The sequence below is a fragment of the Leguminivora glycinivorella genome, chromosome 10 (genome assembly GCF_023078275.1).
Source record: "Leguminivora glycinivorella isolate SPB_JAAS2020 chromosome 10, LegGlyc_1.1, whole genome shotgun sequence".
In the NCBI taxonomy this organism is placed as follows: domain Eukaryota; kingdom Metazoa; phylum Arthropoda; class Insecta; order Lepidoptera; family Tortricidae; genus Leguminivora; species Leguminivora glycinivorella.
The window spans coordinates 12,432,583-12,445,966 of record NC_062980.1 but is presented as its reverse complement, the minus strand read 5'-3'; the positions used below and the strand labels follow the sequence as shown (position 1 = coordinate 12,445,966).

Here is a 13,384-nt window from a genome sequence, read left to right as displayed (position 1 = left end):
ACAAATTTCTCTTATCGTTATCACCGTATTGTAGTCACAATCGCAATATGACATGAATTTGTGAATTGTTTGACTGTTATCATAATGAAGATTAGAAGCCTAATCCTATAATCAGATAATTTTCCTAGAAACAGTAGAAACTAACCGCCTCGATGCTCTCGTCAGCTGTGTCTGTTTGCAGAGGCGTTGTTCGCGTCATCTGTTAAGATAACATTCTTGAAAAATAGATTTGTTTGGGTACACCGCTACGTTGAACTCGCGTGACGTGTAATGACGTCACACGAGTCTGAGAATTCTCTCCGTTTGTCATCAGGTAACAAATAATAGTTACTATTACTTGACCTGAGTTAACAGTTTTCAGAAGTAAAAAACCGGCCAAGAGCGTGTCGGGCCACGCTCAGTGTAGGGTTCCGTAGTTTTCCGTATTTTTCTCAAAAACTACTGAACCTATCAAGTTCAAAACAATTTTCCTAGAAAGTCTTTATAAAGTTCTACTTTTGTGATTTTTTTCATATTTTTTGAACATATGGTTCAAAAGTTAGAGGGGGGGGGACGCACTTTTTTTTCCTTTAGGAGCGATTATTTCCGAAAATATTAATATTATCAAAAAACGATCTTAGTAAACCCTTATTCATTTTTAAATACCTATCCAACAATATATCACACGTTGGGGTTCGAATGAAAAAAAAAATCAGCCCCCACTTTACATGTATGGGGGGTACCCTAATAAAACATTTTTTCCCATTTTTTATTTTTGCACTTTGTCGGCGTGATTGATATACATATTGGTACCAAATTTCAGCTTTCTAGTGCTAACGGTTACTGAGATTATCCGCGGACGGACGGACGGACGGACGGACGGACAGACAGACATGGCGAAACTATAAGGGTTCCTAGTTGACTACGGAACCCTAAAAAGAGTTATGAATAAATATTTCTTGTTGCTCTTGAAGCATTTAATTTTATAAAATTTTAAATACTGGGGGCCGATTTTTGAGTCTCACTGTCACTAAAATACCGGTTGAAAACGGTGAATTGCCTATTATTTTCAGTGACAATTTTCTGAATTCGAACGCCGTGAGACTCAAAAATCGCCCCCCTGTTGGTGAAGTCTTAAAGTCTCAGCTATCTTAAAAATAAAAAAACGATACTAAAGTTACAATTAGGGAACAAATCAAATTATTTTATAGAATATTTTTTGATTTGTTCTTTTTTCAAGTAGTCACGCTACTATATATAAATTATAAATTGAAATAGATATCATACACGAAAGAAAAAACGACAAGGCCCACTGGTGGCCGAGCCGGGCGGGTAGTCTAATGGTAAAGACGTTAGCCGCGTAAGCTGAAGACCCGGGTTCGTTTCCCGGCTCGGCCACCAGTGGGCCTTGTCGTTTTTTCTTTCGTGTATGATATCTTCTATTTCAATTTTTAATACTAAAGTTGTAACTGTAACCATGTTGTTACTTATCAACAACATTAGACGACAACGTTTTTTTATTCAGAGAGAAACTAGATTATTTGGCCTCAACTGTCACAGAATTATCATTCATATTTTTAGTTTTAGTTTGTGTAAGTAGTCGTAGGGAATTTTTCGTCTACATGCAGATAAAACCTTTTAATTAATTACGTTTGTACACCCATAAGCCCATAACATGGTTCACCTTTTAATATAATTTACAGAGACAGTGACTTGTGTCAAATGTAGTAAGTGATTTTAAGTTCATGAAATAAAACTATGGAAACGGATTAAATCGCGTATAATGAATTTAAAATACATCCCGACGTTTCGAACTCTTTACAGCGTTCGAAACGTCGGGATGTATTTTAAATTCATTATACGCGATTTAATCCGTTTCCATAGTTTTATTTCATGAGTAACTATCGCGGTAACCAAAGACAATATGATTTTAAGTTATAAAAAAACCATTAATGCCTTTTGTTGCAATGTTTGTATTTGTAATGTATAAACGTGTTGAAAAATCAATTAGCAAGCGGTGTAATTTAATTAATATAAGCAGCTGATTAGCATCAAAACAAGAATCACGCAAACCATAAATCAAACTTCCTCTAATAGTCCACAAATAAAGATTACGATGTTAAAACCCCCATTAATTCATTCGACATTCCTGTGTAGTGTGTACCTAGCCTACGTCACAATCGCTTACGGTTATCGTATCTATCTGGCTCTGTCCCAACAATACGAATGGGCAATAGAGAGAGCGTAGCTGTGTACGGAGGATAGTGAATTAGTGACGTTGGCTAGTCACCCAGTACGGAACTCGCCCCGGGACCGGGAGCGAGAATTTTAAATAGCGACCTCATTTTACGACCGCTGCAAGTAAAGCAGTTAATTCTTGGTTCCCAGTTATTGCCACTACTTACTCGTTTATTAGTCACGATTATTCAAATGCGTGATTTGAATTTCACCACGAGCCGCACAGAATTAGGGCGCGTCTGTCTGCTAATTTTAATTATAATCAAATTAATGTTCATGTAAATTAAATGTTTACTTAGTCAGTTAAGATCTGTGGTGTTTTGTTTTGCTTCGCTACTTGTCAGTGTACTACGAGTCATGGGCATCTATTGAAGTTGTGATAATTAATTAAATTTATTTATGTTTGTACAAATGTATCCTTGACTTGCATAATAAGAAATGTAGAATAAGAACCACAAGGAAAAATATAATAAATTTCTGGATCTGAAATATGTAATTACCTATGATGCGCCGCTATTGGTGTCTTTCTCGCAGTCATCTGAATAGTAGAGGTATAATGTACATGCCGACCTATATTTTGCCAAATACTTATAACTTAAGATTAAAACACAGTTATATAAAATCCTTAGTAAGTATAAATTAATTTACCAACCCAATTATGCCTTAATTTGTTACTGCTAATCTGCTTGAAAATATTAAACGTTCAAGAAATAATTAGCGTTTACTACGTTCCACTTCGAAATGAAATTAAAATGTAGATGAATAACAATTTATTTAAGTGTTCACGTCCACGGGAAAGTAAAGTTATATCGGTGTCTTCGCGAGGGGAGGCGAGAGGGTTGGGCCGGCACGCGACGCGCCCGCTACAGCCGTTTACAAACATTTGATACGGCCCTCATATTTGTTTCCACGGGCTACTACTTTCCCTCCCTCAATTATTAAAAACGCTTTTCTGATTTATCGTGGGAATTTTCACTTAATTGTACTACTTGTTTTGAATAAACACTATTAATGTGTTGTTATGTTACCGTACTGGTAGTTCTTACGGTAAATAGCGAAACAAGATATCTATTGTTTCGTTAACCATATTTTTTGTGACTATACCTGACTAGTTATTGTGCTGTCCCTTTAAACTTACTTAATGTTTTGCTTTTGTACGCGTTTTTTCTGTCATTTTTTGTTGCGTTGCTCGATAGCGCTCGACTTGTGGTTTTTATCGCATTTTTTTCTGTACAAAGAAGACAACTGAACAAAAAGAGTGGCAGTTAGACAAGGTACATTTTTTATGTAATACAATTTATAATAATTGTATAAATTATCGCCAATTGAATGCTGACGTATCATTTTAATCTTGTGCTGACAACGCTATCCAATCGGATGAGAAATTCACCCATGAGAGAAATAAAATTTACTTTAGCTTATCGTAACGCTTTATTACTTCGAAGCCAGCCTGTCACCCTTTGGCAACTGTTGTCATCAACACTGAGACATTCAACTCAATTTATGTCATTCGCTTATGCCGTAAATTAATTCAGTTGTTTTAAATAATGTTTTATTATAGGGACTGTATAAATAAATAATATGGTTCACAGAAGTCAAGATGTACCTACTAATTAGAAAAATAAAGAAGTTAATTATTCTTATATGTTGAGGGAAAAAGTATTTTTATCAACTCGTATTGTTTTTTAGTATTCTTTGTTTTAATACGAGTAAATACTCGGCGATAAACTTAAAGAGTTAGTCAAACTTAAAATCTTCATTAATCACAATTTATGACTTGCCTTTAATCTAATACGAATACAGATTATAGAGCCAGATTAGTGTAAATTGTCGCGGGGCTAGTAAAATTGAGCATAATCGCTGATTAGTACGATTTACATTATCCAAGCGGCGGTAACCCACGCTTGTCTGAAGTCTTAATTAATGATCCACCATTCTGCCATTAATCACACAGCTTTGGCAAATTGAACTCCACGGCTGCGCCCGCGCGCCGTGCTACGTTTAATCAAAATAATATAGGTATTATTCGTATGAATGATGTTTTGTGCCGTAATTTGTCGATCGATCATTTATAATTTAATAGCAATTATGTATTTAACATTACGGATTTCCCCTTGGTTCAAGTTTTGAGCCGATTCGCTTTGCACTTGCATTTAGTGAAAGTGAAAGTAGTGATTCAAACAATTTTATGTATAAACACTGAAGGATACTTTTTACTAAAATATGTTCCTCCAAGCGTAGCACTAAATATAATCCCCGAATAAAAATGTAATTCCCGAATTATTAATACGAAAAGTCGCTGGCAGAATTTTGTATTCATACGTTTGAATAATGCGGTGCCAAACAAGATTTTATTATGACTGTTTGCTAAGCTAAACATAAGTTTAAATATTAATTGACACAAGTCACACCAACCATAAATAACAAAATATGGTAATGTTGAAGTTTTATAGCTTCTTTAATAAAACATTCCAATTTATTACTTAATAGAAAAAATGTAATTGCATTCTTATTGACACCTGTGTAGCAGCCGGTGACATCTGTTTCTCACGTCATAACGGGACAGGGGAAAAAATAGGTCGATGTTATAGAACGCCTGACCGCACCAGAGTTGTCACCAAAATTCGTCGCAGCTCACAACCGTAACTGTGACGCTTTTCGTATCGTTCTCACCTCGCTTGGATGTTCTTGTTTAATGACCGTGCAGTGCCGTGCAACATTCGATTCGATTTATGCATAGAAAATAATACTTATGTACCCACTCCACCTCATTGTTTGTTTATGTTAAGCCTCTTTACGCCGCCGATTGAATTAACTTTGCGAATCATATATAACACCGTTTGCAGTTTAGTTTTACATTAACACTAAAAATGTAAAATTAGATACACTAATGTTTACATATTAATTCTACATTAAAATTCGTTAATTCGCCGTTTAGAGTTATTAGTTGTCGCATAAACAAACATATTACTAATAGAATAAATTTGTGTCAGAGCTTTACATTATAAACGTTCCAACGAGCCATTATGAATTTATCTTCTTTGAATTGGTGGTATCAGTGCTGTCGTATTAGTGATTAATATGTTAGCTGGAAAGCAATTACGGCAAATGACCGCTCGGTAGGTGTAACGTACTGCACACCTATTGCTTGAATAACAAAACCCAAACCCTCAGTCAAACTAGTATAATTGTGACTTACAGAACTATAACAATTATTAGTAATCGAAGGGCGCTTTTATCCTGGACCGGTTGAGCTTTCGACTCCCTGCGTTCGATAGCGATTGAAATATCCCCTGCGCGTAGGCAGGTGATTACAATGCAGCCCGCCGGCTGGTCATCGCCGTTCATTATGATACCATCTTGTAAACACCTGTGACATTTAAACTACAAAACGTAATAAGTTAATTATACACTGATTACAACACTTAAATAATACCATGCTTACATCTTTTTTTGTACATACAACATAATAAGTATAATAACTTACACATAATAGATCCCAAATACGAATAATGTTATGGTTCGAGGCATCTGGAATTAAGCTGCTCTTCCCACGGGGAACGTCGCCGCCGGCAGAAAAATAGCTCACCCGATTTCTGCGAATCCGTGATAACTTTTTTATGAGACTGAAATGAATTGTATAAAAATCTTTTGAGGAAGTCACATAAATTCCTCGAGAGAATTTTGCTTTCATCGCAATCCTGAAGAGATTTATTCCCTGTTAAATTAACTCCTGTGTTTTCATTTCATAATTTTTATTGTGTAGGCAAAATGATTATTGGGTGTAACTTCCGTAATTTTGTTACTCGCTTTCTTCTTGTTTTTTGTTTAACCTGGCAAAAGACGGCTTGTCTTTTATTCGATAAATATCTGAAGCAGTTTATTGAATTGATATATAGAAACAATGTACCGACTACCTCAGTAATATTATCTCACGATTATCTAATGCTCAATAAATCACGCGGGCCGTTGGAATTATGAGCGTAGAACGTGTTGTCTATAAATAAATGATGAAGTGCGTGTGATATCCCCAGTTTTGTGTGAAACGTTGTTGATTGTTATTATTTATTCACATTAGGTCGCGGCCGGCGGCGGCACGCGTCGCGCCGCTCGCGACACGAGCCACTTTTACACGAGACGGTCCAATCCCTTCGTAATTCGAATTCGTGACATTACCATCGCATCATTCAACCAGAGGGTTAAGGTTTACGCGTTCACTTTGTTCCCAGTTGTCACATTTTTTGATGTGGGTCCTTCGTCCTTTCGGCTCATTCTAAACTGTATAACACACCCTTTTTGTACTGAAAAGCTCAATAAACCTTCTGAAAAGCCTCTATGGATTTAAATCTCGCTTGGGATAAAGCGATGGACTGGTAATGTTCCAAACAATTTGCAAATGCTCCAGACGGCGGTGTTAAAAATGATGTGCTGTTTATTGCGAAAATTCCTCCGACAGAATCAGTTACTGTTTTTATTGCTCACGTAACATCGCGAGCGGTAACATCTGCCGGACTGCCGTGGAGCTCAGTGTCGTGTCAATGGCAGGGATGTATCGTTTAATTGTTATGGTAATATCCCTACTCGTTGGCCCCGCCCTGCGCACGGCGCCCGGTGCCCCGTGGATCTGTATGCCGGACATTTTTTTGTGTTCATTAATGCAAAAGCGTGTCAGTAGGCACCCTCCTGTTTGTTTCACTCCCACAAAGATTGTTTGCTTGTTCATGTACTTTTGATAAGTCGCATTCAAGACGTACATTGTTTTTTTTTATAACGCTACTAACGTATGCGGAATGAAATCTGGACAAAGTTTTGATATCGTACAGAGTAAGTAAATAAATAAACTAAAATAATGTATAAATGCCAGATTAAAGTTTACATATCTGTCATTTAAACTGGTAAGTTTCATGAGTATTGGATTCCTTTTCTCGAAATGATGGTCAATCGAGAAGGACGACCTAGCGAAACTGTTTGTAATTTCTACATACCAATTTTCTGTGACCGAATGCAAAAGCCCGAGGAAAGTTTTGTAGGAAGGGTTAGAAGCTAACAGTCAATTTATAATATTTTTGCGTCCTTTTTCTTTACAAAAACTACCGCCAAAGCGTGGTTCAAGAAAACATTACAGCATTGGCAAGTTTTCTGGGAGAGATTTGATTAAAAGAAATGTCGGCCCCCTAAGGCACAAAATCTTACAGAGAGCTCGAGACAGCATTCGAATGGGGCAGCGAAAGTGATAAAAATTATCTTGAAGACATGAGTATCGATACACATTCAAAAAAAGTTAGACCTATAGTCTTCAAAAATAAAATAAAAAACTTTGAAAATGCTGCTACGCCGTTAAGTCAAAAAATGTAAAAAACAGCTGTTTTTGCATTTCTGGGTTTATGAATGACTAATAATATGTCGAGTAAATGGAATTTCATGACTATAAAACTATTATTTTGAGAACACTAATGATCCTACGGACAATAATGTGAAAAATGTCGAGCATACGAAGCTTCTTTAAAAAGTTATCACATGGAAGATAAATTTGGACCTTAAAAAATGCTAACATTGGTTTTGTCGACACCGATGGACATAAAGTATCACAAATTCTGTTAGAAGCTTCACATTGGCGAAAACTAACTCTTTTATTTATCGATATTCAATACATAATTAATATCACGAAAGATATCAAAAATAAACTATGTTATATTAATTTTATAAGACATTGAATTTTGTCCAGATTTCATTCCGCATACGTTACTTGTAAAGGCTTGTTAGTGTACTTTTACGATTTGCACAGCAATAAAAAGTGGGTGATGGATTACGACTAAGTTCTACTGACTACATTCTATTTTTTTAAGGACGATTAAATTATTCGTCAAGCTTTTGTGTTTATTATGTCGAAATAATTTTACTTATTGTTAAACAGAAACATACATTATAGTCCTTTTCGGCACTTTAATGTCATTTAAGGGTACCAAAATCTACCAAGCCCATGCTGCACTTTACAGGTCCCTCCATAATATGAGTAAGACTAGAAAGTTGATACTCGTATATTACCTAGACTGTATAGTAATAAATAATCATGAACTACTTGATCATAAGCACCTACTCTTCCATAAATAGAAATGCACTACAGTTAAAGTGCATTTATCATAATTTTCTCTTTGTAGAGTCACCATTTTGACGTTATAGTTACGTATCGGCAACTGATATGTCAATAAGTTTTCTATTTTATTTAGCTTGGTTTTAGGATCTAGTTCTGCTACCATAGTTGTTCATATTTGTGTGCTAACATTATATTTTCCTTACAGGCCGCTGTAAAATGTGCTTCCTCACCCCGTACCAACTCTCTGTCGACCAAACCGCGCTTGCCCCTGGCTGCGCTCCCCGGCGACGCTACTCGGAATCACCCGCCCAACAACGTAAATTCCCACGTAAGTCACTCACTACATATCCGCATGTATGTGTATGTATGTATGCACATGTATGTATAAAGGGCAATTACATAGCACGAGCCTCGCACTTCAGTCATCGTTTAAAATGCATACGAAATCGCAATCTGTGGGCCTACAATCGCCTCGCCTTTGATGATTGCGTATCGTCGAGTAAACAAAATTATTTGCGAGAATCGTAAAATACTCTTTCGCGAGTATCGTAACGTATGCCGGTTTTATTACCTACTTGCATGAATGTAAAATATGCTGTATGATAATTGCCTGGCGATTTTGCCTACCATACTTAATGTTATTCGATTTCTTGATACAAACTGCATGAAAAATCGTTACATGTAGATGGCCTTTAAACATGGCGAAGTGTTTGATGTCGTTCTTTAATGTCCATTGAATTGAAGCATATTAGGTAGGAGTCTTATGCTCACGCTAGTCGCTTCTGTTAAACCCTGCAAGGCAAGCTCTGGTGTCATCAACCGCGCGCAGCCAGTTTCACCTTTTCACGGTTGGCTCGTCCTCCGCATTTTTTATTACAGTGCTTATAATACATTTAATATTAAAAACATCTAAGCAGAATTGAAGACTCATTTGACATCCCTCATACAGTAACACGTAAGCCACGCCATTGACTATGTATGAAGTCACAAGTCTCCGTGAGAGAAACATGCATATTTATAACGGCGTGTAATGTACTAATGATAGATGGCGTCATATTAGGGCAACTGACAGGCGAGATCGGCTTACTGGCATGTGTAAATTTGCTTTTCATTAATTAAGTTAAATGCTAGTTGTCACGTCGTACAAAGTTTTCGTTTGCGCTGCTAGGCTGAACGGTGAATATAAACAAAACTGTTGCTGCGTGCTTTTCGTCCGTACCTAAATGAGCTGGGTGATCTCACACGTCTAAATGCAGCGAGTCTAAATCGGTACTCATCGCCGCGCCTCTTCCGGGCTATGCTTTCTCGCCAAACGCATAAAATGTATGCAAACTGCCACTCGACTTGTCAACGCGACGCGGCTCATCTCGGAGCACGCTGCTAAACCAACACGCGTGAAATGGCACACTGTTTACTTATCCTCAACAGTTTACCAAACCATTAACCGCAATATTGAATTAAGACGAGAATAAACCACCCTTTATTTGAACGACAAATTAACTTTGCATAGGCGCTCAGTTGACCGTGCCAAATACATGTAGGTAACAGACAGAAGAAATCAAGTTTGCTTTGTTTTGTTTACGCTTCAATTGAAGTGGACTGTTTTCTATCAATTACTTCATAATCTCATGAGTCTATCAAAGTCAAACGTTTATTTTGTTATTACAACACAGTTATTTTTTTAGTGCCCATTGTTCTGATGTTTTGATACCTACCGTTAAACATAAATCATAAAAGTCTACCAAGTTCTTATTGCAACAATAATAAACTTAGTTAGTGTCAGAAAGACGCTTCACTATTCTGCAGCGCCTTGTGGCGAAAGTACTTAGCGATGCGGAAGTAAATCACAATGCACTTGATTTTCGCAGAGGATGAGAGCTGGATGGGCGGGACGATAGTCGGAGCGTGCAGTGACTCGATATTAAAATGCAGGAGCCTGGCTCGGTTCGCCGTGGAAAGGCAGGGCCATGAAATACTCTACCTTTATCTATCTTGTCTATTTTGTCAGCTCGGTAGTGCAACTGATCGATTATCTAACAGCACTATCCGATAGATAAAAGGAAATCCAATAGTTTGCGTAGGTAATAATCGTTCAATATACTGTGCATTGGCACATTTATCAAGTTCGTTTAAATAGAAAATCCAATATCAATTTAATATATCGGCGCCTCTAACAACCGATCTAAATTGGAAACAATATGTTCAAATGAACTAACTTGCAACTAATAGATTAACAAGTTTGTGGTCATGCTGCCGGTTGCTCAACGATGCGACTAATTGAGATATATATTAAATCGGTTAACTTACCGTGAACGGATTAAAAACTACGAGCGAAATCAATTTGGCGGATTGAAGGATAGTGCGAATGTGAACCGCAGACTATTAGGTCGCGAATTATTAATGACTCTGTCTGGATTCAGTTAACACGTCATGGTGAGCGACTGCAGGCGTTGACGTTGGTAATTTTTAATTCATGACGAGCCCTGCTCTTTATACAGACGTTTAATTTCGCATAATGATAATCCTAGGTTTTTTATGCTATAAATACCGAGTAATACCATGCCGGGGAAACGATTAAAACAATTAGAGTTGCATAAAGGAACTTGTTAATAGATCCATGATTAAGACAGCTAATGCTTGACAGTTTACATCATGTTTTTCATTTTAAGTAAAAACAAAACAACATACATATTTATTAAGTGTATGTAATTACAGAATTGTAATATTGTCCCTAATTACGTTTTCTAAATAGGTTGTATATAACCTGTCCTTTAAAAGTGCTTGGGATAAGTAAAGACTGTTTACCCTCAGCTCCCTCGCGCATTTCGGCAGTCCTCGGGCAGATATGTCGCAATCCCATCCAATTTGCCTCCTGCCGCGCTGTTGCTCCAATAAAGTGGAAAATCTTGCTCCGCCGCCGAAAGAATACGTTTTCCTCGACTTCAATAAAAAGCCACAATGCTCCACGCGTTTTATTAAGTCTGAACAAACAACCGTACTATTTATGTACCTCTTTATTTTACTGCATTGTACCTATAAAAGTATTTTTGCATAGGTACCGTGTGTAACTTGTATAAAATCATTATTAACCATGGTTACATTAAAGTTTAAAGGACTAAATAAAAAAGCATTTAAGCTGAACTAAAAGCTGACGACATAAACGTGTTGTGGGGCGACGTCGTTTAGTTTTATTTGCCGACCGCATGCTTGCAGTTTACGAAGCATATCGCGCCTTAACAGCCAACGGTGGAGTGAGCGAGTCAGGCAGGGAATGGTTTGGCACGCTCGGAGCGCCGCGGCGGTGTCGGCTAATAGCTCTTCGCAGATTCAATTTGCCGTCGAATAGATAGCCTCCCGGTGCGCTCTACGCGATCATTAAGTTACGCCCTCGGCTCCGACGACGAGCAAGTAAAGATTCATTTTAAACACGTACTAGACCAATTGCTAACTAAATTAATTTCGTTAGTTAGTGACGGAAAGCGCAGTCTGACGGCACGCTACATAATTTACTAACATGTTCAACGTGCTATTATGAAACTCCTAAAGCTCACAAAGTTTATTACACGGCATGACATTTTGAATTGGCTGTAGTAAACAGAAGTTATTGATTTTTCCCAACAGCTGCACGACCTTCTTGTGTTGTCGCGGAGAGGTCTGGCGTCTCGCCACGGCTCGCCCGACCTCTACAAATGTTTTGCTGCACCCGGTATGACAGACAGACGTCACTTAATACTTGTACTTTCCTTGAGATTCAAAATTTATAGGCCGAATATTTTGCCTTTTGATGTAAAGAAAAGACCCTCTCTTTTGCTCATCGCTACTTTCTTTTGCCGACCTTATGCATAACGGAGGGCATATTAAAGCGTGCTACTTTACATAAATTTCAATCACAAAGCAGAAACGAATTTATATAGGTATACAGTGCGTCACGAAACTGATTTTATGAATTATTGGATATAACGATACATATATTCGTTCTACTTAAATTATTCGGAAATGTTTTTCCAATTGTAAAGAATTGGGTTCAATTGTATTGTTCCTCTTTGTGCGCTGCAGTTAGCCAAGCAGACTAATTGCCTCCTGTTTAACTGTGCTAAGACAGTTGCAAACTGTACTATATATTAAGCTAACTTAATAGAGCGAAATTAGTGTGTCAGGGCAACTTTAGACAAGAACTGAAAGGTACTGTTTATCCATACTAATATTATAAATAGGAAAGTGTGTGTATCTATTTGTTTGTCCGTCTTTTACGGCAAAACGGAGCGACGAATCGACGTGATTTTTTAGGTGGAGATAGTTGAAGGGATGGAGAGTGACATAGGCTACTTTTTGTCTCTTTCTAACGCGAGCAAAGCCGCGGTAAAAAGCTAGTAAATAAATAAAACCTTAGTTAACTGTGTTTTGACTTTAAAAACAACTCACTGACCTACACTTGTATGAAGAAAGCTTATTTGTAGTAATTAATTTATTAGACGATAATTGAAGAGTGATGACCTGATGACTCGCCGTCATCGACAAATATCAGTCTAATTCACCACAATATACGTGAAATAAAACAAGTTTCTCCAACTAATATAAACAAGATAATGTCGTAGCTTGGAAATAAATCTACGAAGCCTGTTAACTCGAGATAGCTAAGTATCACATCGTCACTATATAAACAGCTAGTCCACGGGATTTCTTTTCCCGTTTTACGACGTAATGTATTTTTGCAGCAACACTGATGGGATGGCTTTGTGAGGCGAGGACGTTGAAAACTGTTTAAAATTACGATAAGATTTTTATATGTACTTACTATAAGACCTTATTGCTCTTATGTAAGACGCTATAAGCTTTGCTTATGAATATTACTTTATGATGCAATTAATTTAAGACTTTTCATAAAATTTTACGAGGAAACTGTCTTTTAAAAATGTATTTAAAGATTTGAACTTTATAGTGACGGTGAGAGTAATAAACCCAACTACGCTACGTCCACATATTATGTAGTTCAATTTGCTTAAGGTAGAAGATAATGCGGTCTATTGAAATTAGTTCAACTTTCCAGAAGTTACAATGTATGCAACTGCAAGT

The 13,384-nt window shown here is 37.1% G+C and overlaps 1 protein-coding gene across 8 annotated transcripts in view; it reads left to right on the top strand.

Annotated features, from left to right (window-relative positions):
- Positions 1–13,384, top strand: part of LOC125230030 (fibrosin-1-like protein) — a 137,184-nt gene that overhangs the window by 21,251 nt on the left and 102,549 nt on the right. For all 8 annotated transcript variants that reach the window (XM_048134961.1, XM_048134960.1, XM_048134957.1 and 5 more), the window contains exon 2: positions 8,517–8,639. In XM_048134961.1, coding sequence (XP_047990918.1) covers positions 8,517–8,639 — 123 coding nt within the window. The remainder of the gene's footprint in view (positions 1–8,516; positions 8,640–13,384) is intronic.